General features: G+C 62.6%; 1 protein-coding gene across 7 annotated transcripts in view; it reads left to right on the top strand.

Annotated features, from left to right (window-relative positions):
- The window catches only part of KCNAB2 (potassium voltage-gated channel subfamily A regulatory beta subunit 2), a 76,190-nt gene extending 53,626 nt beyond the window's left edge, over window positions 1-22,564 (top strand). For all 7 annotated transcript variants that reach the window (XM_036255347.1, XM_036255342.1, XM_036255349.1 and 4 more), the window contains 13 exons: window positions 348-391; window positions 1,023-1,060; window positions 3,313-3,392; window positions 6,377-6,421; window positions 8,185-8,229; window positions 8,944-8,987; window positions 9,800-9,886; window positions 13,474-13,559; window positions 16,002-16,122; window positions 16,232-16,326; window positions 17,408-17,528; window positions 19,047-19,135; window positions 20,069-22,564. In XM_036255347.1, the coding sequence (XP_036111240.1) occupies window positions 348-391; window positions 1,023-1,060; window positions 3,313-3,392; window positions 6,377-6,421; window positions 8,185-8,229; window positions 8,944-8,987; window positions 9,800-9,886; window positions 13,474-13,559; window positions 16,002-16,122; window positions 16,232-16,326; window positions 17,408-17,528; window positions 19,047-19,135; window positions 20,069-20,158 (985 nt within the window). In that variant the 3' untranslated portion in view covers window positions 20,159-22,564. The remainder of the gene's footprint in view (window positions 1-347; window positions 392-1,022; window positions 1,061-3,312; window positions 3,393-6,376; window positions 6,422-8,184; window positions 8,230-8,943; window positions 8,988-9,799; window positions 9,887-13,473; window positions 13,560-16,001; window positions 16,123-16,231; window positions 16,327-17,407; window positions 17,529-19,046; window positions 19,136-20,068) is intronic.
- Window positions 22,565-23,885: the final 1,321 nt, after the last annotated feature.

Below are 23,885 nucleotides of genomic sequence, written 5' to 3'. Positions count from 1 at the left end.
AGAATTGCTAACATGACTCTGGAAACAGAGGAAATTCTGACGGGGACGCCCGCGGCCCCACCACAGGCCTGACCAACCTCACTTCCCGGAAACAAGCCGTGTCGGTTCCATCTTCTCTCTGGGTGGCCCGCCTGGTCCCCAGCATGGTCACCAGCACGGCCTGTCCCTGTCCCGGCGCCCTGGCTGAGCCCTGGGGTACGGTGTGGGGGAGGGGGCAGTTGGCCCTTTCCCCGGGGCAGGCCCTCAGCAAGCCCGGCTGCGTCCCCCTGAGCCTCATAGGCGCCGGCTGGGGCGGGGCCGGGGAGCTGGCGCTGGCCGCTGAGAACTCACATGCACTTGGTTTGCAGGAACCTGGGCAAGTCGGGCCTGCGGGTCTCCTGCTTGGGGCTCGGTGAGTGTGGGGCCCCGGTCCTGGGGAAGCAGGGGCTATGGGACGCTGAAGGGGCCACCCCCGGGGAGTGGGGAGGGAGCTGCACCCAGAGCAGGGATGGGTGTGTGTCTGTTACCATGGTAACAAGGAGGGGGTGCCTAGGAGAGGAAGGGGGTGGAGATACAGCCTTTTCCTCTTTCCTGAAATAGGGGCTTTGTTCCTGGGTCACGCTGTCCCTCCACCTCCACGGTGCACACACTGTGTGCCCCCAACATACACACACACACACAGTCCAGCAAGCATGAGGGCCTGCTCAGTTTCGGGGAGATGCCCCTTGCCCACTCCCTGCAGCCTGTCCCTGGGACAGGAGCCATTTCAGCTTGAGCCCCAGGGACTGTTTCAGAGCCCTACAGCTGGCTGGCTGCTCTGGGCACTTCCTGTCCCCTCAGTTTGGTGGCCCTAAGAGATGGAGAGTTGCCCTGAAGGCCAGGTGTCCACACATGCCAAGGACACGCCCACCACAGGGCAGAGTGGCCTCGTGGCCTGTGGCCATCCCCCTGGACCCTCCAGTCTGCGGTCCCAGCACCCCGGGGAGGGGAGAACTGGGCTCCCTGGGGAGTTCTCTGACTTAACCCCGTGTGTCTCCTTCCAGGAACATGGGTGACCTTTGGAGGCCAGATCACCGACGAGGTAAGACGGGGCTCCCTCATTCCACCAGGCCCCAGCCCCCTCTGGACACGTGGTAAAGTCTGTTAAATGCCCAGGGAGCCCGAGCTCCCAGCAGCCTCCTCAGCTTCCCCGTGTTCCTCCGGGGTGCCCTGGCCCTGGGCCGCAGCGGGGCACCACACACAGCAGCCCGGTGCCTTGGGGCTTCAGCACATCCCCTGGAGGCCCGGAAACTCAGGTTCCTCCTCTGCAGGGTGCCAGGAAATTCAGGGGTGCAGGTTTCCAACCGAGAACGCCTCTGCGATTCCACGCTGCTCCTGCAGTGTGTGCCCGCGTGAACTTGACACTCAGTGCGTGTCCGCCGAGGTCCCCGAGATGCGGGTTCCGCCAATTCTGCTGCCAGAGGACGACAGAGCAGATTTCCCTTCCACCGGGCTGCAACTCCGGGTCCCATCGCTGTCGCCCGTCGTGTGCCCTGCATGCAGAGGGACTTGCTGGGACAGATGCTGCGTCGGCGGGTCCATCCTGGAGGGGGCGGGGCGCTCCCAGGCTGCCGAGCGCTTCGGGGCAGCGAGTGGATGCTGGGAAATGAGCACAGTGGCCGTGGCTCCGAGCTCTGGCCAGCTGCACGGGAGCCGTCTCCCCAGTGCCCTGCTTACTGTTGAAAAGGTTGCTTGTGAAAATTAACACGTGTTCTGGCCGGTTTTGCTCAGCGGTTAGAGCGTCGCCCTGCAGACCGGAGGGTCACAGGTTCGAGTTCCGGTCAAGGGCACGTACCTGGGTTGCAGGTTTGATCCCCGCCCTGGTCCGGGTCATGCGGGAGGCAACCAATCCATGTGTGTCTCTCACGTCAATGTTTCTCTCTCCCTCCCTCCTTCCCACTCTATCTGAAAAATCAATGGAAAAATATCCTCAGGTGAGGATTTTTAAAAAATTAGTACGTGGCTCCATTTGAGACCTTGTTGGCTGTGGTCGCTGGCTTAGTTTTCACAGGCAAAGCTTTGCCTCCGTCAAAATCCAGGCGCATCTAATTTGTGTTTTTGTTCCTTTTTCTTGTTATGACAGCAGCGGTCCGAGAACTCCTTGCCCTTTGCCTTGAGGGTCTGGGGCTGGGCGATCTCAGGGGAAGGCGGGAGATTTAAGACACTGTGAACTGTTTTCTCCGGCCACCTAACTGGTTCTGAGCCTTGACTGAAGCTGGGGCCCGGAGCCCCCGTGTTCGCAGGGATCAGCCGTGTCTGCCCCGCCAGTTTCTCTCCCGGCGTGGTTACTAACTTCGCCGGTGGAAGGGTTTGGGAGCGTGTGACTTCATGCCCACTCCCATGAGCTGCACTGCCTGTGACGTCCTTGTGGGAGAGAGACAGCCGTGGCGGGTGGTGACCATCCAACAAAGTGGCTTTTTTGTTTTTTAATCCTCACCCGAGGATATTTTTCCATTGAATTTTTAGGTAGAGTGGAAGGGAGGGAGGGAGGCGGGGGAGAGAGAGAAACATGGATGTGAGAGAGACACATCAATCCGTTGCCTCCCACACGGCCCCAACCCCCAACCAGGGCTGAGGATCAGACCTGCAACCCAGGTACATGCCCTTGACCAGGAATCAATCCCATGACCCTTCGGTCCACCGGCTGATGCTCTAACCACTGAGAAAACCAGCCAGGGCAACTCGGTGGCTTTTTTACCAACACGTCACGGCACCCAGAGCACTGATTAATGATCCGACAGCAGCCCCAGCTGCCCCCGCCGTGTCTCCATCAGGGACCTAGAGACACGTATGAAGATACTGGGAGTCGTTTCAGAGAGCTGGGAGGACAGCGGATACAATAGATGACAGATTTGGGACACCAGAGGTCCTGGCAGGCGACAACGATCGAGCACAGGCGCGAGCAGCATTTTCGTGTTAAATCTTACAGTGTGTGTCCAAAAAAAATCAATACGTCAAGCGCGAGGGGCCCACCTCGCCGCGTTCGGATGAAGAATGCCCGGGTTTTATCTTCAGCCGGCTGCCTGCTGGGCCTGAGCCAGCCGGGTGGGGGCCACAGGGACACGTGCTGACCAGACCCAGGGAGGCCGCAGCCCACCGGCCGCTCCTGATGGGGGCCCCGACTGGAACCCCGTGCTCCTTGCTGAGCCCGTGTCCCAAGGATGGCACACGCCCAGGAGTCAAGAAGCAGAGTCCTGTTGTTAGGGTCACCCGGTGCGGGGCCGGGCCGCGGGGCACTGCCCTCGGGCTGGCAGGACGGGGCTGCCTGCCAGCAGCCCTGGTTTCTCGTTTCAGATGGCAGAGCAGCTAATGACTTTGGCCTACGACAACGGCATCAACCTCTTCGACACCGCAGAGGTCTACGCAGCGGGCAAGTAGGTGTCCTTGCTCGTGGGGAAATGGTGCAGCCACCGCTCCCGGGGAGGGTCCCCTCTGCCCAGCTTTCCAAACTCCAACCGGCTCCAGGACATGTTTGCACGGGGCGGGAATCACAGAACTTGGACACCGGTCACGTAAACTCCCTACGGTCCACACACCGAGGTGACCCCAGTCCCCCGGGTGCCAACGATGCCGTGCTGGGTGAGGACCGAGATGAAGCTGCCCCACACACCTGGCATTTTCCCGTCTTGCTGGGGCAGCGAGGGCCGCAGGGAATCGGGCCCTGGGCCGAGCAGCAGGCTGTGGCCGGCGCTGCAGGAAGCACTTCCGCCTTGGCAGGCGCTGTCCTGCGCAATTATGCGAAAGCCCTCCTCGCCTGGGCTGCTGGCTTCAGGCTCACAGCCGGGCTGTAATCAAATTATCCGCTTCCCTGCATCAGCTTTCCAAAGTCAGCTTTGCCTGTGAAGTCATTTGCTGGCTCTCTCTCCCCTTCCCTGCGGCCCTGCTGCCCGGCTGGCTGCACCGTGGCCTCCGGGCCAGCACCTGCCCCCGGGCTCCGTAATCGCCTGCAGCCTGCAGCCTGCAGTGGGGTCCGGAGCAGCCTCTACTCAAGTCCTGACCCAGGGTCTGAGGATCTGACAGCCCTGGGCACCCCTACTTTGAACCCCAAGTCTCCCCCAAACCCTGTTGGCGGTTCACTGCCCCTGCTGACCCCACAGCCCCTCCCAACCCCTCCAAGCCAGCAGCCGCTTCCCATCAAAGTGAAATGCTCTCCAGACAGAGGGGCTGCACCGAAGGGTCAGAGGTGGGGACGTCCAGTGCAGAAGCCATGCCCACAGCGCCCTAGCCTGGTCCCGGCCCTGCACCTGTGGTTCTGTGCCCACGAGGGTGTGGGGGGCAGCTCTGTGCACACGTTTCACAGAGCCATCTGTGGCACTTTCTCCACTTCCCCAGTTAAGGGACACCCAGGGTGGGCATGCACACCGGGTCCTGGGCAGCCACCAGGCCTCCTGGAAGCCCCTTGACAGAAGCCGAGGACTCGGGGAGCAGCTTCCCGTGGGTCGTTGTTGCCTCTGGAGCCCACCGCCCTCACCCTGCCCTCCGCTTGCCCGGCTCTGAACCTGCCTACTCACCCCATCTGTGCCTCGGTGCCAGCAGACACCCCACGTGGGAAGCCGGGCACTGTGCCAAGGGACAGGCAGGGGGAAGCGGCAAGGGGCTGGCAGGCAGCTCCAGCAGGTGCTGGGCCAGGCACTGTCCCCCTCGCTAACCAGAGTGCCAGTCACAGAGCTTGCCGAGTCCCCTGCTTCTCACGCTGACTCTCCTTTGGGCGCTTCCCAGAGAGCTGCAGGACTTCTGTGCCCTGCTGGACGGTGCCAGCCGTGCCCAACCCACGGCCACGAGCAACAGGCTTCTGTCAGCTCCGGCTGCAGCTCCTGTAACCCCGGGACTGCGGCTGGCTCTGCTCTCCCCCCTCTCCTGACCCTTTGTCCCGCAAATGAGGAACCAAGGACTAAAGGGAGAGGCCCGGAGCTGAGTGGCTCCCTCTGCGTCCTGACCACAAACAAAGAGCTTTCGGAAAGTCTGCCAAGCAGCTTGCAAATGGGAGCCCATTATTTCTGAGCGGGTGACTCAGCTTCTGGTCGGAGGCAGCGCTGGGTCTGGATCAATAGACCAGCCGCCCTCGCTTGTTTTTACTCGGAAACATTTTGCTACAAGCAAAAAGTTCTTCAGAGTTAAAAATTAAAAAGTCACAAACACAGCACTGCAGGGCCAGGAGGCGCCGGCCCGAGCTTGGTGCAGGGCCCGAGTGACGCCAAGCAGAGCAGGCAGCGGTCAGCAGGGCATCTGTGTCTCCTGTTCGGAGGCGAGAAACCAGAGGAACACACACGCCCACACATGCACACACACCTGTACACGCATGCCCACACGTGCACAAACACACACCTACCCACACATGCACACACACCCGCACACGAACCCCCACGCCCACAAGCGCTCTGCTGGGGAAACCCAGCCCTGGCCCTGAGTACATGTCGGTCGTCTCTGAAAACAGTTGAATAATTGACCTTTTAAAAACATACTTGACTGGCCCTGGCCAGTTTGGCTCAGCGGTTAGAGCGTCGGCCCGTGGACCGGAGAGTCCCGGGTTCGGTTCCCGCTAAGGGCACGTACCTCAGTTGCAGTTTGTCCCCGGCCCCGGTTGGGGTCGTGTGGGTGGCAGCCACTTGATGTGTCTCTCTCACATCGACATTTCTCTCTCTCTCTCTCTCTTCCTCCCTCTTTCCCTCAAGATAAATGCAATAAAAAGAAAATGTCCTCGGGTGAGGATGGAAAAAGAAAACATACTTGACTGGCCCGGGCCAGTTGCTAAGTGGTTAGAGCAGCAGCCTGCAGACCGAAGGGTCTGGTTCGATTATGGTCACAGGCAGGAACCTGGGTTGCAGGTTCGGTCCCCAGCCCTGGTCGGGGTGGTGTAGGAGGCAACCAAACGATGTGTCTCCCTCACATCGAAGTTTCTCTCTCTCCCTCCCTCCCAACTCTATCTAGAAATCAATAGGGAAATATCCTCTGGTGAGGATAAATTAATTACATAAATTAAATAAAAACATACTTGTCTGGAAACTTGGCCCAGGCCCGCTGCCAAGCATCTCCCAGGTGCATCTCCCAGGTGCATCCCCCGTGGGCTAGGAGAACCGGGAGCTGCTGGCCTTGCCTGTCGGGACTTTGGCTCCGTCCATCCCTGGGAGAGCCAGAGCCCCGCTGCTCGGACGAGACCTGCAGGGACACGTGCCAGGGCCACCTCTGCGGGGGGACAGCGGCCGCTCCTCTCCCTGCGTGAGCTGCCCAAGCCACGGTGGGCCTGGCTCTCTGGCCCGGTGACATGTCCCCCGAGGGGGCCAAGTAGCCGACTGTCACAGGGAGGTGGGGTTTGACGCTGCCGCCCTGTCATGAAGTCTCCGTGTCTGGTCTCTTGCAGGGCTGAAGTGGTCCTAGGGAACATCATCAAGAAGAAGGGATGGAGGTAAGGCTCCCTCTGGGTCGTGTCCGGGTGCCCACGGGGAGGGGCCTGGAGGAGCCCGTGGGAGGAAAGGGCTCCATGAGAGGCAGGTGTGCTCCAGGGTCTAGGTGGGTGGGCGGGCCGCCCAGGGTGAGCATCGGCTCGGGTCCCCTTGCCTCCTTCCCTGTGCACCAGGGGTGCCCAGGGTGGGCTTCACCCGCCTTTGTGCCTAAGACCGGAAGTCCCAGGATGTCCCAGAACCGGGCAGCCCCGAGCTGCCTCCCGAGGGCTCGAGGTGCACACTGGGGTGGCGTCCCCAAGGAGCCAGGGGCTGTGGTGAGGTGGGTGGCTTCCACTGAGCCACCAACGGGAGTGCCACAGTCAGTGTCCTCCCAGACAGCCGGCGTCTCTGCTTGAGACGGAAGTCAAGGGGAGGCCTCACCTCCCCACTCTGCCCCCCGCCTCGGACCCAGCTCGTCCACCGGGTTCAGAGGGCCAGGGTTGCCAAGCTGGCTTGTGTTAGGCCACAGAGAGTTGGCATGAGGACTTCCTGACGGCCCCGGATACAGCGGGGTGTCACCAAGGGGGGTGCAGAGTGCTCACCTGGAGAGAGGCCACTGTCCCACCTCCCTGGTCGGGCTGTCCTGAGGCTCAAACAGCCCGAGTCTGGAAAACGTCGCTCAGCCCAGGCCGGACAGTCCCACGCCCATGAAAGTGGCAGCCCCCTAAGACTCCTCTTCCCCTTGGGCCCACCACAGCCTTCGGAGGGCCCCGAAAGCAGAGTCCCACCCCCCGGGGACAGCCCCTGGGCACTGGCTGACTCGGCCGCCCAGAGGCCAGCGCCACGCGCAGGGGCCGACACAGCCTGTGGCCCGAGTGTCTTCTTTCAGGAGACTCAGGAGCTGCTGCGAAGCTGGGCCCCCTCCTGCCCCCACGTGGGTGACTGATCCTCCTCTTGCCCCCACCATACTGTTCCTTTGTGGCTCTAATTGATCCCGAAATAAACAACTCCTGGCTCCCTCATTAAGGGAAATGGACCGTGTTCCCAAGTCCCCTGATTGTGTCTTAGGTGAAGTGGGGTGCCTGGCGGTGAAGTGGGGTGTCTGTGCTTGTGGTTTTGAGGAGCTGTCTCCTGAACAGCCCTGAGGGGCACAGCCACAGGGGTCATTCTCTCCCCCTCCCTTTGGGGAGACCCCTCACTGCCCCCACCTGTCCCCACAACCCATTCTCCCACCCCCCAGCTCTCAGCCACCCCAGTTCAGCATCCCCAAGCCCCCCTCACACCCCAGGTCCTGCCCTCATCCCAACCCCTCCCTCCCTGGACGGGCCCCCCACCTCGCCAGCGTCCCACACAGTTTCTGACACCCTGTCAACGGGATGCTTGGCCCCTTGTGTCCTTCCTCCTTGGCTCGTGCAACCCACCTGAGCCCCTTTGTGGCCCCCAGCCCTGCACTTGACCCTCCCTCAGCCTGCTTTCTACTCTCCGAGCTGTGTCCCCCCATCATCCCAAGACCCACCCCCCCAGTGTGCCTCCTCCCTGGGGCCAGCCCTCAGGCCGCACACCTGACTTAGACTCCGTGTGGGTTAGTTGCGTCGTGGTTGTCTCCTGATGCCCCGAGGAGCCAAGCGCCAGGCTCGACACACCGAGAGCACTGAGCGGTGCCCCGTTTCACACCAGCGCTCCCAGACGAGAAGGGTGTAGGACCCCGTGAGAAAGCTGAGGTCAGGGTGGGAGGACCCCCCAAGGGGCCACATGCAGTAACACCCTCCTTCTCCTCTGTCCACAGACGATCCAGCCTGGTCATCACCACCAAGATCTTCTGGGGAGGAAAGTAGGTGCAGCCACGGGTGCTGTCCTGGGGAGGGTTGTCCTCCTGGACAGGCCGGAGGACAGGCGCCAGGCCCCTGCAGTTTGCTGCCCCGGTGCCAGGCGCGGGTGGGCGGGCACGGTGCAGCCGTCTGCCCTGGCTGAAGGGACATCAAGTTCTAGAAAAGCGGCTTAGGCTGTGTTTCTGTCCTTCAACCCTTGTTTACTTTTTACTTTCACTTCCATGGATTTGTTCTTTTTCCCTGATGACAAAGCTAACATTCCAAGCTTTCCGGAACACAGATAATTCTCGAACTGTCCAAACCCCTCTGCCTCCCCTGGGCCACAGAGCGCGCCTCCCAGCCTCCCGGCGTCTGCCCCACGTGCTCTCTGGGGCCAGCTAAAACCAGCTCCGTGGATAAGTGGGAAACACCCTTGGGTAAAGATTTTTTTTTAAATCAGCTTCATGGGTATTATAAATATGGTTTACTCTTAATCTTTAAAAAAATCCACGCCAAGCTGAAGAACAAATTGAAAAACCGAAGCCACCCTCCATGCCCAGGGAGGCGCCCAGGCCCCCTCCCACCCCTTGAGCACGCCCCTGTAGTCTGGTGGTTTCGTCCCCAAGGTGAAATCAGGCCGCACATGGCTGAGCCCCGGTTTTTGCCTGACATTTGCATCGTAACCACGTTCCCCAAAACCACTCGCAACATCACGCGCCTGGGGGCCTGTTTTTCAGAGCGGAGACCGAGAGGGGCCTGTCCCGGAAACACATCATAGAAGGTGAGGGGGCTGTGGCTCCACCAGGATCCCCCCTGGATGCCAAAATGGGGGTGCACACCCACCCCCTTCCAGTGATACGGCAGGGCCCCAGGCCCGGGGACACCCAGAGCTCTGGTCCTACCCTCTCCGAATCATGAGGGAGGGGCGGGGTGTGGGCAGGGTGGGCTGGTGTCACCCTCCGATGGACAGTGCTCCTCTGGGGAGGACACGGACAGGCCTGGGTTTCGTTCAGTGCCGACCCTGAGTGAGGGATGGGCACAGTGAGGGCACCCGCCTGTGGGGCCCCTGGGAACGGGACAGCAGGGGGGTGGATGTCACACGGGCACAGGGAGAGGGGTCAGCTAGCATGTCTCTCTTGTGCTCTATTTTTACTGTTTTCCGGCCTTTTCTGTCCACGTTCATTTTCACCCACTAACAATCAGATGACTGGGAGGCCTTGTCACCGCCCCTGCCCGTCCCCCAGCCCGACACCCCATTCTGCCGCTCTGTTTGGAACCATCACCGGGTGCCGGTTCACGCCTGGTGTGTCTCAGACGCCCTCGGCCTTGGGGGCAATGGACGCCACATGTTCCTCCCCTCGAGTCGGATAACCTAGCTCTCCCAGTCACCCCACGGGCCACCAGGAAACCAAGGAGGGTCCCCCTTCATTCCCACAGGACGTTTGGCTTTCTACCCTGGCTTCCCACCACCCCGAGTAGCAATGGCCCACAGGTGTCCCTGAACGGCCGGCCTTGTCCCTTCCATCTCTGGCTTGGGTGAGGGCCCAGACAAGTCTGTGAGGTGGTGACTCTCTCTCCCAACCCCTCCCCCAGGTCTGAAGGCCTCCCTGGAGCGGCTGCAGCTCGAGTACGTGGACGTGGTGTTTGCCAACCGCCCGGACCCCAACACGCCCATGGAAGGTAGGTTCTCTAACGGCTGGCTGGGAGGTTCTGACCCCGAGGCTCCGAGGCCCCCATTGGGCACCCAGGCCGGTGGTCAGGAGGCCAGGCCAGGTGGGAGGGGAGGGCCAGGCTCCGCTGCAGACCCCCGCGCCCCCTCCGGGTACACCCCGCACACCTGGATGCACGCCTCACCCACACCCGGTTCCCCACCCGTCCTGGGTTTAGAACTGTGTGGAATGTTCTCTCCTCTCAGCTATTGATACTTTGTAGCTACATGAAGTCCTATGATGACTGTTGCAGCTGCCCCTTTTCAGTCACCTCCGGGAGGCTCCGGCTCTTCGCTCTGTTACTTAGAGGAGAGAAAACGCGCAGGGCTTTGCGAAGCGGTTTTCGTTTTCTTCGGCGCTGTGGACGCTTATTCTTTCTTCCGACTCCCAGGGTCTCCGCCCCTCCCGTCCCCCCCAACTTTCTGCTTCGGGCGCCTTCTCTTTTGCGCTTTCCTGCGTCATGCACTTGGGAGATTAAGTTGTGTTCAGTTATTTTCTTTCTTCGTTTGTTGATATATATACACACCGTGCACCCGTGCGTATATATATGTGCGGGGGGGGGCGGTTATTTTTTAACGAGCCGAGCGTTCTGCAAAAGTGATTTGTGCCTCCCTGCCGTGCCCTATGTCACACCACGCCTCTCCGTGTTCCCACAGCTATAAACTCTGGTCTCTTTAAATCTTTCTTCTATCACCAGGGGACCCATTTAGTTCCTCCAAGTCCAGGACATTCATCATAGAAGGTACACAGTACCCTCGGCCCGACTATTGACTTCTGTCCAAGCTGCATTTTATGAGACAGTGGTTTTATTTACATGACTCTCCCCCACCCCATGACAAACTTCTCCATAAAATGCATCAGGGGAAGGCCGGTGCTCTCCGAGCACATCTTGCAAGTGGAGGAAAAGCCCCGCCCAGGCCACGGTTCACCCTCCCGCCCTCCTGTGCATGTCCCCCCGCCTGGCATCGCTGTGATCCCCGGGGGCTGGCCGGCTGTCTGCCGGGGCCTCTTCGTGATTTGGGGTGCTGTGGTCAGTGCCTGAAACCTTGACCCTGGATGGGCTGGGGGAGGCCAGGTTCCCACCGGAGCAAACACATCGGGGACCCCAGAGCAGGTGCCCTCACGGGTCGCCCGGAAGCAGCCCCAGTGCCAGCCCCCCACGCAGCTCGCAGGCTCCTCCGCACTCCTGGCCGGCCTGGCACCCGAGTCCCCGGGAGGGCTGGGCCACCCGCCCCTCTCACCCCTTGCTGTGTGGCCTGACCTCCCCACTGAAATGGAACATTGTCCCCCTCGAAGAATACCGACAAGAGCCGGGAAACTCGAGACCCGGGCAGCCTCTGGCCACCCCTAAGCTGAGGGCCCCCAGAACCCCCACACGGGCAGGCCGCGGGCTCCCTGGGGACTGGGCTGTGTTCCATGAAGGCAGGGCTCCTGCCTGCCAACTGGCACTGCCACCTGGCACTGCCACCTGACCCCTCCCATGTATTATTTGTGACCCGGCAGCAGCTGCAAGGACTTGGTCCTGCTTCTGTTCGGCCGCCGTCACTATTGAGGTGAAGGACAGCTGTCCCTAACTGTCTCTGTGTCGGGGCCACCGACATCACCCTGGGGCAGAAGGGCAGAGCTCCCGTGGGGGGGCTCCTCCCCCACCTGCCACTGCCTGGGACCTGGGGGAACCCAGGCCCTTTGCCCCGAACCCCAGCCCTCCAGGGCCGGCCGCAGGCTCGCGCTGGCTGGCAGCGTGGCCCGACCCCAGGCGCCGGCGGACCCCTTTGCATGGACGGGCACAGCCGTGTGCGGTGCCCTCGTTAGGACGGAGCCGTGCCGGGACGGGGGTGGGGGTCCCTGGCTTCCCTGTCTGCAGCATGTGGAGCTAAGCCTGGGCTGCAAAGGACCGGCAGTCACGCTGCATGGCAGCACCCCAACACTTTGTAAAGAACCCAACGGGGAGCCAGGCTGCGCCGGGGCTCGGGGTCTGGATGTGGGCAGATATCTTCCTGGGACCCTCAGGCCTCTCCACCCAGACACCATTGTCCTTCACATCAACCGGAGTCGGCAAAGTGGTGGCCCATCGGTGGTCCAGAGGGGGCCCTGGCTCCCCAGCCAGCCAATCCTCCTCCCTGGATGGGCGAAGAGGAGCCCAGTTCCTGACCTTGGGGGGAAGGAGGACAGGGCTTGGCCTGCAGTTGTGGAACCAGGTGTGAATTTTTAGGGGTCCCGGGCGAGCCCGCTGAGACCACCCCCCAGAAGCCCCCGCGACCTTAGCCTTCTACGGAAGGAGGGGCCTCGGCCAAGGGTCGGCGTCATGTCTTGTTTTAGAAACACTAGTTCGTCCACTGCGTCCCACGCTGCCTCGGGCAGTTGGACTCGCAAGCACTGTGTGGGGCCTGGGAGAAATCTGGGGGAGCAGCCCTCACTCCGCAACCCTGAGACATCGGAAACTTGAAAATTTGAGGCCAAGTTCTGTTTTGAAACTTCCAACATCCCGTGAGCTGAAACAGCCTAGGGGGGGATTTATTTCTCAGCACCTTGCTCGAGTCTTAGGAGGAGCCCACTGTGCGGGTGGGGAAGGCCCCTTCTCTCTATTTGAAAGGAAGGCAGGGGTCTCAGTGATTCAGTTCCTGGAACATTGCGACTCTCCGCTGCCCAGTCTTCAGTGTGCTCCAGCGCACGTGGAGACAGTGGCGTTTCTGCTGCAGGCCTTGGGCCTTCCCAGGAGGGTCGCCCGACCCCGCTGCACTGGGATCAGAAGCCACCAGCGTCCTGTGCTGGGGACAGGCTCCAGCCTGGGGCGGGGCAGGGGCCTGGCCCAGGCGGAGCTGCCCACGTCCCTCTAGCTCTCTGGACACAGGGGCTCTCCAGCCTGGGACCCCCGGGCCCCACGTCCTGTCCTATCCCCGCAGATGCCATCGTCCCCTCTCCCTTCAGCTCCCTGGATCCCGTGAGGGTGGCAGACCAGACACGCAAACGTGTTTCCTTCCTGGCGCCTCCTGCCAGTCCGATTGTAGTCTTCCCCGTTACCGGTTCTGCCTGCAGTCAGGTCCCTGGATCCCGTGAGGACGGGAGTCGTCCGAAGTGGCAGACCAGACACGCAAACGTGTTTCCTTCCTGGTGCCTCCTGCCAGTCCGATTGTAGTCTTCCCCGTTACCGGTTCTGCCTGCAGTCAGGTCCCTGGTTCTTCCCCGGACCAGAGAACTGACTGCCCCCTTCTGGGCTCCGGGACCACATCCTTCGTCTCACCTCCCCTCGTCCCGCTAATTGGCCACAGAAACGTCCCCATCTACCCAGAACCATTTTCCAAAGAGTCCATAAGACCTGACACTGTTTGGGGAAGTCGTTTTCAACACCAATTTCTTGGATCGAGGTTCACTTTTTCTGTTTCCCCGGAGACCCCCTGCCACACCCGACCTCAGAGCCAGGAAATACACTGCTCGCAAGACGCCTCGCAGCACCCTGTCCCCGCCCCAGCGCCTCGCCTCTGTCTGCACAGCGTCCCCAGGCTGGGCCCCATGCCCCCAGCTGCCCCCTCACCTGCAGTTCCCCTTCTCTCATGACAGAGACTGTCCGTGCCATGACCCACGTCATCAACCAGGGGATGGCCATGTACTGGGGCACTTCGCGCTGGAGCTCCATGGAGATCATGGTACGTGACCTCGGTGTGCGCGTCACGGCCACAGGCTCCTGCCCCTCTGTGGGGGGAGGTCCCAGGGCTCCGGCAGATTCAGGGCTACTGTCCCGGGGCACAGACAGCTGGCACGTGGCAGTCTTGCAGACAGGAGTCTTGTTAAGACGGGGGCTTGTCTGGCCGACGTGTCTCAGTGGATTGAGCTGGCCCCTTGGACTGAGAGGTCCGGGTTCGATTCCTGGTCAGGGCACAAGTCCAGGTTGTGGGCTCAGTCTCCAGTAGGGGGCGTGCAGGAGGCAGCCAGTCAATGTTTCCCTCTCACATCAATGTTTCTCTCTCTTTCTCTCCCCCTTCCTCTCTCTCAAAAAAATCAATGAAAACATTTTTTTTAAAAAAGACGGGGCTTGACTGCTGAGCCTCCCTCCCCCACCTGCAGGCAAGGACTGCAAGGGTGCCCCCTCCACCCCACGAGGCTGTTTGCAGGGTTAGCGGAGAGCGGGTGTGAGTCCTGAGCAGAGGCCCGGGAGCTCCGGGGACAGCAGTCTCCGCAGAGCTGTCGTGACCTTCCAGGTGCCCTGAGATTTAAGGGCTTTGCGCCCTGGCCAGTGCGGCTCAGCTGGTAGGAGCGTCATCCCATGCACCAAAAAGGTGGTGGGTTCAGTTCCCCGTCAGGGCACATGCCGAGATTGTAGGTTCGATCCCTGGTCGGGGCACGTACCGGAGGCAGCCAATCAATGTTTCTTGTTCACATCGATGTTTCTTTCTGTCGCTCTTTCTCCCCTTCCCCACTCTAAGATCAATAAAAAAAGTATTTTTAATTTAAAAAGAAAAGGCCCTGGCCAGTTTGGCTCAGCGGTTAGAACGTCGGCCTGCAGTCCAGAGAGACCCGGGTTCGGTTCCCGCTAAGGGCACGTACCTCGGTTGCAGTTTGTCCCCGGCCATGGTTGGTCGTGTGGGTGGCAGCCACTCGATGTGTCTCTTTCACGTCGATGTTTCTCTCTCTCTCTCTCTTACTCTCCCTCCCACTCTATCTGAACAAAAAAAATGGGAAAATGTCCTCGGGTGAGGATAAAAAAAAAGAGAGAGAGAGAGAGAAAAGATTTAAGGACTTCATGTGGACTCACTCCCATTGAATCCTCACAGCGCCCTAGGAGGCAAACGCCGCTGTCATCCTGTTTTCCAAACTTGCACACTGAGGCACAGAGAGGTTAAGTAACATGCCCGAGGTCACACAGCTTGTGCTGAGATGAATGCCCAGGCCATGCTCAGAGTCCCGGCTGCCTCAGCGTGTGGGCGGCTGTGGGGACCACGGCTCTCCTTCTCGTAATCCGTGGTGTCCCTCTCCTGCACTTCAGGACAGCGTCCCCGTCACTGTCGTTTCCCTCCAGGGGCGCCGTCCAAGGCCAAGGGCGGCAGATGCGTCTTGCTATTTCTGGGGTATCCTCAGTTCATCATTCACAGCCTGGGCTGGGTCCACATGTGCCTTTGGGGTGCTCCTCCCCCCATGCACACACGTATACACGCACGCACACACGCATGCACACGCATGCACACGCACCCCTGCTCTACGCTGAGCGGGGTGGCCCTGTGTTCCTCAGAGGCAGGCACCTGGGTGGGGGTGGGGGCTGGAGGGCAGAGACCTGGGAACTGTCTTCCCTGTCAGGCTGACACCACCCTTCCCTCTAGTCCCCCCCTGGCCTTAGTCCTTCCCACCCCCTTCCCAGCACTCCGTGCCCCGATGTCCCTGGATTGGGTTTCTCTGACGAGTCCCAGGTTTCTGCTGCATCAAGGAAACGAAGCAGGACTTTCCTTTCGCGTTCAGCACAAGCCTGGCAGCCCCACGTCGTCAGCTTTGGCTGCGGCGCTGATGAGCCCTTGGCCCCCCCTGGAGCTGCCTGGGGCCGCGGCCTCTTCTCCCCGTTTCACAGACAGGAAAGCTGAGCCCCCAGCTGGAGGGGGGAGGGCCTCCCGGGCTGGCAGACAGGGCTTCCCCAGGGGCCTGTCTGCAGACGTCCGCCTGGCTCACGGCCCTCGGAGCTGAGGCCTTCAGCTCCCAGCTCCAGAAGTGGGCCGACCCAGGGCCATCCGCCCGGCCCAGGGCCCTGGAGTGACAATCGTGACAAAAGCAGTGAGCACACAGCACACACGCATGAGCGCCTGCCCGGGCCAGCAAACACCACTGGCTCATTTGACCTCACGACAGATGGGGAAACTGAGGCCCAGGGGGGTGAGCCCTTTGCCCAAGGCCACCTGGCCAGTAATGCCAGAACCCAAGTCTCACTACTGGGTTGTACCTGCTCCTCAATTCCTTCAGCCCCCCCTTTTCCCACCTCATGGCGGGGACCTCACAGGCTCCCAGGAAAGCTGAGAAGGGGGGGGCAGGGGCCCAGTTCTTCCTGGGATTCCTGGGGTCCCCCCTGCTGCCCGGGCAGGGGCCATCCTTCCTGTCTGCGTCCTCAGGAGGCCTACTCGGTGGCCCGGCAGTTCAACCTGATCCCGCCCATCTGCGAGCAGGCCGAGTACCACATGTTCCAGCGCGAGAAGGTGGAGGTGCAGCTGCCTGAGCTCTTCCACAAGATCGGTGGGTGCCCCGCCCCCACCCTGCCCAGCGCTCCCCGCCCCCCCCATCCGGCCCTCTCTCCTACCCCCCGGGGCCCAGGGCTTGACCTCGCCTGGCTTTCCTCTCCCAGGAGTGGGCGCCATGACCTGGTCCCCTCTGGCCTGCGGCATCGTTTCCGGGAAGTACGACAGTGGGGTCCCACCCTACTCCAGAGCCTCCTTGAAGGTAAAGGGGGAGGCGGGCTAGGGGAGGGCACAGGCAGGAGATGGGCATTTTGCAAGGGTGAGGCCCTTTGGCGGACAGCCTCGGGGCTGGGTGCCTTTCCCTGGGCCCCTGCCCGCAGGGTGGTTTGAGTTTTGGGAACTTGGAGCCCCGGCTGGCCTGAGCCCAGGGCCAGAAGACCTGCCCACCCCATGGGACATGCCCAAGTGAATAGGTCCCTTCCCTCCCCTGCACCCCCCGCTTAACATCCTCTTCCATTCACATTCACAGCCTGGGCTGGGTCCACGTGTGCCTTTGGGATGCTCCTCCCGCCGTGCATACACATGCACGCACGCGCACACACACGCACACACACATGCACGCACACATACACACACGCGCACATGCACACACCTGCACGCACACATACACCCGCACGCGCGCACACACATGCACGCGCACACATACACATGCACACACATATGCACGCACATACACACACGTGCACACACGCACACACACCCCTGCTCCAGCTGAGCTCAGGGCCCAGGGCTGCAGAGCTTCTTCAGTTGTCACTCAGAGGTGACTCCCCAGGACGAGCCCCCCACACACATGCCTCTAGAGAGGACTCCCGGAGAGTCTCCAGAAGCAGGGTCTGGGGGTAAGGAGCAGAGAAAGGCAGATCAGCACCAGGCCCCAGGTTCAAGGGTAGATGGCTTGCTCCCCTCATTCCTCCCCAACCCACTGCAAGGTCAGGGAGCCCCTTCCAGGCACTGCCTCCCCAGGAGTGGGGCAGGGAGACTACACCCCTCAGTGCTAGGCCAGAGACAGCAGCCCACCTCCTGGGGACGCCAGGCCTCCTGGGACAGGGAAGGTCAGCAGGTCCACCTCCTTGTCCCGGGTCAGTGGGCCCAGCCTCCGTTCCCCACAGGTACGGGGCTTCAGAGTGCAGTGGGCCCCACCCTTCCCACTGTGCCCACAGCGGGACATGGCCTGGGGCGCAGGGGGCGGTGCTGCCCTGGCCTCGGGTCATCAGCCATCTGCACACAGAGGTCCAGGTGGCCGCCCTCACCTGTGGGCTGTGTTCTCCCCCACCCGCAACCAGGGCTACCAGTGGCTAAAGGACAAGATCCTGAGTGAGGAGGGCCGGCGCCAGCAAGCCAAGCTGAAGGAGCTGCAGGCCATTGCCGAGCGCCTGGGCTGCACCCTCCCGCAGCTGGCCATAGGTAACAGGGCCGGGGCAGGTGCCGGCCATAGGTAACAGGGCCGGGGGATGGGGGCAGGAGCCGGCCATAGGTAACAGGGCCGGGGGACGGGGGCAGGAGAGGCCATAGGTAACAGGGCTGGGGATGGGGGCAGGAGCCGGCCATAGGTAACAGGGCCGGGGGACGGGGGCAGGAGCCGGCCATAGGTAACAGGGCTGGGGATGGGGGCAGGAGCCGGCCATAGGTAACAGGGCTGGGGACGGGGGCAGGAGCCGGCCATAGGTAACAGGGCCGGGGGACGGGGGCAGGTGCCGGCCATAGGTAACAGGGCTGGGGACGGGGGCAGGAGAGGCCATAGGTAACAGGGCTGGGGATGGGGGCAGGAGCCGGCCATAGGTAACAGGGCCGGGGGACGGGGGCAGGAGAGGCCATAGGTAACAGGGCTGGGGATGGGGGCAGGAGCCGGCCATAGGTAAGAGGGCTGGGGACGGGGGCAGGAGCCGGCCATAGGTAACAGGGCTGGGGATGGGGGCAGGAGCCGGCCATAGGTAACAGGGCTGGGGATGGGGGCAGGAGCCGGCCATAGGTAACAGGGCGGGGGATGGGGGCAGGTGCCGGCCATAGGTAACAGGGTCGGGGGACGGGGGCAGGTGCGGGCCATAGGTAACAGGGCGGGGGACGGGGGCAGGTGCCGGCCATAGGTAACAGGGCCGGGGGACGGGGGCAGGTGCCGGCCATAGGTAACAGGGCCGGGAACGGGGGCAGGTGCCGGCCATAGGTAACAGGGCCGGGAACGGGGGCAGGTGCCGGCCATAGGTAACAGGGCGGGGGACGGGGGCAGGAGAGGCCATAGGTAACAGGGCCGGGGGACGGGGGCAGGTGCCGGCCATAGGTAACAGGGCCGGGGGATGGGGGCAGGAGAGGCCATAGGTAACAGGGCCGGGAACGGGGGCAGGTGCCGGCCATAGGTAACAGGGCGGGGGACGGGGGCAGGAGAGGCCATAGGTAACAGGGCCGGGGGACAGGGGCAGGAGAGGCCATAGGTAACAGGGCCGGGGACGGGGGCAGGAGAGGCCATAGGTAACAGGGCGGGGGACAGGGGCAGGAGAGGCCATAGGTAACAGGGCCGGGGACGGGGGCAGGAGAGGCCATAGGTAACAGGGCCGGGGGACGGGGGCAGGTGCCGGCCATAGGTAACAGGGCCGGGGGACGGGGACAGGGTTGGGAGATGTCAGGAATCCCCGATGTCTGGGCCACCCCCTTTACCAGCTAGCCGTGGGTGATAGGGGTCCCACATTCACAGGGAGAGGACAGGAGTCCCCGAGCACTTGGGCCACCTCTGCACATGGTGGAAGTCTGTGCCAGGTCTCCCCAGCACCCTCCACTCAGCACTGCTGAGCACTGGACTTGACAGGTCCCTCCTAGGCACCCTCAGCCCCAGACCCAAGGCTGGGTGTGTCCGGCTCAGGGAGGGGCAGGGCAGAACCAGAAGGGCGCCTGCCGGGGTGCGTCTCCCTCACTCTGTCTTGCTGCCCGCAGCCTGGTGCCTACGGAACGAGGGGGTCAGCTCCGTGCTGCTGGGCGCGTCCAGTGCAGACCAGCTGATGGAGAACATCGGAGCCATACAGGTGAGCGGGCCTGCTGTGCCAGCCCCAGGCCCGGGGCAGAGTTCACGGGCCATCAGTCATCTGTCCCGCAGGCATTTGTTGAGCACCTACTACGTGCCAGGCACTGAGCCAGGCACGAGGGCTCCATCAGCCAGCCACCAAAGAGCCCAGCCCCAGAGTCGCTGGCCCTAAATCTAGCTGAACAGACAGCAAACACCAGGTCGAGAATCAAGGAAATCAGGGTGCATATCAGATACGCACTATGGGGGGGAGGGGCTAGAGCAAGGGCGGGGTGTCTGGCAGGCGAAGGGGCTGCCAGGGGGGCTTGGGGAGGAAGTGACACGTGGGAAAGGCTCGGAGCGTGTGCAGTGGGCCGTGCAGATACGTGCGGGAGGAGCAGCAGGGACAGCGGAGGGGAGCCCGAGGCGGGCGGAGCCCAGCACTGAGCCTCGGGGGCAGGGCAGGCGTGAGGGGCACGAGGGGGGAGCCCCGCTCTGAGCAGTGTCCCTGTCTCTTTGGCTGCTGAGTGGAGGGGAGGCTGGGAGCAGGGAGATGGGCTGGGGAGTGACAAGAGGGGACAAAGGTGACAGCGGGAGGGGGGTGCACCCTGGGTGTTGGAAGGTGGCCTGGCAGGACTGGCTGACAGACTGGACGTGAGGGGCAGCGCGTGGAAGGCACCCTTGGGTTATGTCGCACGGGAGGGTGAGGCAGGGGAGGCTGAAAGCAGTTCGGGGTGTGGAAATCGGGGGTCTGGCCCTGGAGTCTGCGCTGTACGCCTTCCAGAAGGTTCTAGAGCACTCTGGAGTTTGAGGGCAAAGTGCGAAAGCGCAGACTTCCTCTCTGCCCCAAACCTGCCAGAATGAGAAAGCGGCGCGGCCCCCATCTGCGTCGGCCGGTGCCCGGTGCCCTGGGCCAGCGGGCGGGCCTCCGACGGGCTCCTGTCTCGGTTCACAGGTCCTTCCCAAACTGTCGTCCTCCGTCACCCACGAGATCGACAGCATTCTGGGCAACAAGCCCTACAGCAAAAAGGACTACCGGTCCTAGGAGCCCGGCCGCTGGCGCGGACACCTCCCGCCCCACCTCGTCTCCTGCTCGCGGCCACTCGCTTACGCTGTGTCAAAGCCAAGTCCAGAATGTGGTTTGCATCCAAAAGAGAACACGCCAAGATGTCACGGGGGAAACATGTCCAAAGCCGCTGCCACCCACCATCCACTGCTTCGCGGACCCGCGTCATGCCCGGGAGACGGCACTGTCAGGACGGCGGAGCCGCGCCCCGCCTGCAGCCTCTGCTCAGCCTCCAGAAGAACCAGCACGGCCCTCCCTCCTCCGCGGCCCTCAAACCCAGGCCAGGCTGGACCGGACTCTCCTGTGCTGAGAACCCACCTGGTGTTCGGGGCGGGAAGGGGAAACTGGGTCTGGTGGTCCCGTGGCCCCTCCGCAGAGCCCTGGCTGTTGGGCTGGGTCTCGCTCTGCCCAAGGGCCCAGGCACTTTCCAGTAGGCCTGACCCCAGATGCTCCCCACGCCTTTCCCCACCGCCACCTGCCCCGGGGTCTCTGAGGGCCTTCTGTGCTGTCCCTTGACCCCTAGCTCCTCCCAGGCTGACCGGGGTAAGGACTCAGGGAGATTGGCTCTGCAGTTTGGAACCCACAAAAAGTTTGGGGGTCTGATTTCAAGTTCATCGCCCCACTGTCTTGCTCCCTGCACAGTCAATGGTCCAGGCCAGGGCTGCCCGGGCCCAGGGCCCTCCTGGGCACCCCCTGCCCTCCCTGCCAGGCGCCCAGTTCGCTGCCCCTCTGTCCTTGCCCCAGAGGCCCAAGGTCGCGCATGCTTGGCTGGACTGTGGCCGCGCGTGGGAGACGGTGCCTCTGCTCTGCCCAGGTGGCGGCCTTGGAGTCTGCACGGAGAACAGGCTCAGAGCCTTTCAGGGAGGGTCCCCGGGGTCTTCTGTGCTGTGCGCCGAGGGCTGGGGGCCAGTCCACCCAGCGGCAGCCCCCACCGTGCAGGAGGAGACCCCGGGAGCCTCTCTGGAGAGTGGGGTTAAGGTGTTCCATCTTGGGGTGCTAAGTGCCTCTGTGCTCAGAGCTTGTGACCTGGGCAAATGGGCAGCAGTGCCACCCCTGGGACCCCCCACACCCTGTGAAAAGTGAGGATGTCATTTTTTCACCACCCCCCAGCCTGGAGCAGATTGGGGACAGGGAGGAAGGGCAGGACAGACGGACTGTCAGCCCCTTTGCAGCCCAGCCTGGTAGGTCTGCAGCCAGGAGCCCCAGCCCCGTGGTCCTGAGGAGTACCCCGGCCTTCGCCGGCTATGTGGAGGGCAGCCGCCAGGCTCTGCAGATGTGCCCCCCGGCACCCCACCCCTCACACTCGCCCCCGAAGGCAGGCACAGCCTGGCTGCTTCCAGAGAAGCTGCTGTGCCCAGGGGCTGCCCCTGCCGTCTGGGGGCCGCCATCAGTCCTGGCTGCGCTGAGGCCTGGGAAACAGGCCTGAGAAAAGCCTCAAGGGCAAGGGCAGTGGGGGCAGCTTTCTCCACTCCTGCCCTTTGTGCTGGCCTGGGGGCTAACCCTTCCTCCTCCTCGTGGGCCAGGCCCTTGGGGGTCTTCTCCAATCCATCCCCAGCAGGCTCTGCCCCGCAGGCATGGGGAGTGGCAACACCTGCCCCAGCCGGGGTGCCGGCCTGTGGCCACTCCACCACACGCTGGGGGGGTCAGCTCGCCCATCCCTCACTGGGAAGAGTGGCTGGGCCTCCACACAGCCCCCAGACCACCCACTGACAGGGACCAGACCTGCGGCGGGCAGATAGGGACAGCTGCCCCCATGAGCCACACCTGGAGGACTGAGGCCCTGTTGCCACATGTCGGCCAGACAGAGGGAGACAAGGGCCCCCCGAGTTGAGCTCAGCAGAGGCTGAAATGACCAGCAATGGGACCCAGCAACCTCAGCCCTGGATCTGGTTCTGAGTGTCCTGTTCTTCTGCACCCCCTGCAGGGAGGATGGGGCTCTGCTTCCTGGGGGACTGTCCCCCTACTTAGGAGGGAGCAGGAGTGGGGAGAGGGAGTTGGGCAGGAACCCAAGGGCAGCAGAACCTGGGAAGGAAGAGCCGGGCTTGGGTGGCCCCAGAGGGTGGCCGGGCCCCTCGCGGGATGAAGCCAGCCGCCGCCAGCCTCACCCCCCCCTTGACGCACAGTCTGCCCCTCGGGACAGGGCTGGCATCCACTTCCTTGGTGACACAGAGCCCCGCCGTCTCCTCCCACACGGGTCAGAGCCGAGGCCCGGGCGGCCGCGCAGGGCGCCGTCCGCTGTTCTCCGTCTTGTGAATACGCGCTTCTGTCTGCTGACTGTGGCTCCCAGCCTGACCCTCCGTGGGCGAGACGCCATCCGCCTCGCTTTCCCACGACCTCGGCCCAGGCGCCGGCACCCACTCATGGAATGACGAAATAAACCCGCGCGCTGGGTCTGCGGCTCTGCTCCCCTCATTTCTGGGGCGCAGCAGACGGGGGCCCCCAAGCCTGGAGCCAAGGGTGGGTTGGGAGAAATGGGCCCCAGAGAAGAGGCAGAGATTGGGGACCAAGATCCCCATCTCTCCCAAGTGATTCGGGAATGGGGTGTCCCCACCACCCCAACACACTTTCTGGTTGCTGGGAGGCTGCTGTGCTCTTTGGGGACACAGTGGGTCTGAGGGGGTCAGTGTTCCTCTAATGCAATGGGGTGTGTTTAGGGGTGCAGGTGGGAGGGGCAGGCACCACCCATGCACACTCCTTCTTGGGGTGCCCCTCCTTCCCAGCAAGCCCCCCAGCCCTTGCCCCCTTCCTAGATCAGTGAGCGTCCCAGGAAAACACTTCGCTTCAGTCCTTTCCTAAAGGATTTATTAAAACACAAAAAACCAAGACAGACACAGTACAAAGTAAAGGGGGTTGTGATGGTTCTGTGAGCATCTCACAGGCTCAGCTTCCAAAGCTCCAGCCCCACCCCCGGCTGGACCCTCCAGCCAGGACCCTCCAGCTGGTCCCGTGTCCCCAGCTGCGTGGCTGGCCTGGAGCTGGCCCCTCAGCCGGGCCAGATCCCGCCCCCGGGGGAGTCCCCTCATCTCCAGGCCGGGGGCTCAGGCTCCCATCTCCCTGTCAGGGGTTCAGGACACACACACACACCTGACGGGCCCTTTCTGGGTTATCGCACCTAAAAAAATACTTTGTTTTAAAAAAAAAAAAATCTGAAAACTAAGAAAAAAATCCAAAACACAACGCCAATGACTTTGGGCTGATATCCCACAACCTGTAAACTTCGGGAAATACAAGATGGGCTGGAGCCGGGTGGGTGCGGGGCAGCCACAGGGACGGTGGGGAGGCCTAGGTCGGCCAGGCCGACACCCCAGCCTGCATCCTGCCCGAGCCCCTTCCCCTGCCACCACACCCCACGGCCGCCGGCCAGGGTCCCCAGCCCACCCTCTACACGAGCCCCCAGGCCCACAAGAGCCCTGGTACCCGACACCTGGGAACAAGGGCACCAGATGTCACAGGGGTGAGACTTGGCCAGCCCCCAAACCTGGTAGGGGAGCCCCAGAGGACCCCTGATGGAGGATGGAGCTGGCACCTAGACCAGCTGTGGGTATCAGCAGGACCTTGTCACAATTTGTGGAAAACAAAGGAGCTTCTGAAAGTGGCTTGCGGGGCGGGTCTCCTGGCACGGGGTTGCGGGATGAGCCTCCGTGGCAGGTGGGCCCGAGGGGGTGGCCCTCTGGACACGGTCAGTCCTACCCAAACGCCCTCGTCA

The sequence above is a fragment of the Molossus molossus genome, unplaced genomic scaffold (genome assembly GCF_014108415.1).
Source record: "Molossus molossus isolate mMolMol1 unplaced genomic scaffold, mMolMol1.p scaffold_m16_p_12, whole genome shotgun sequence".
Lineage (NCBI taxonomy): Eukaryota > Metazoa > Chordata > Mammalia > Chiroptera > Molossidae > Molossus > Molossus molossus.
The sequence above is the reverse complement of the archived record's forward strand: the minus strand, read 5'-3'. Positions and strand labels throughout refer to the sequence as shown.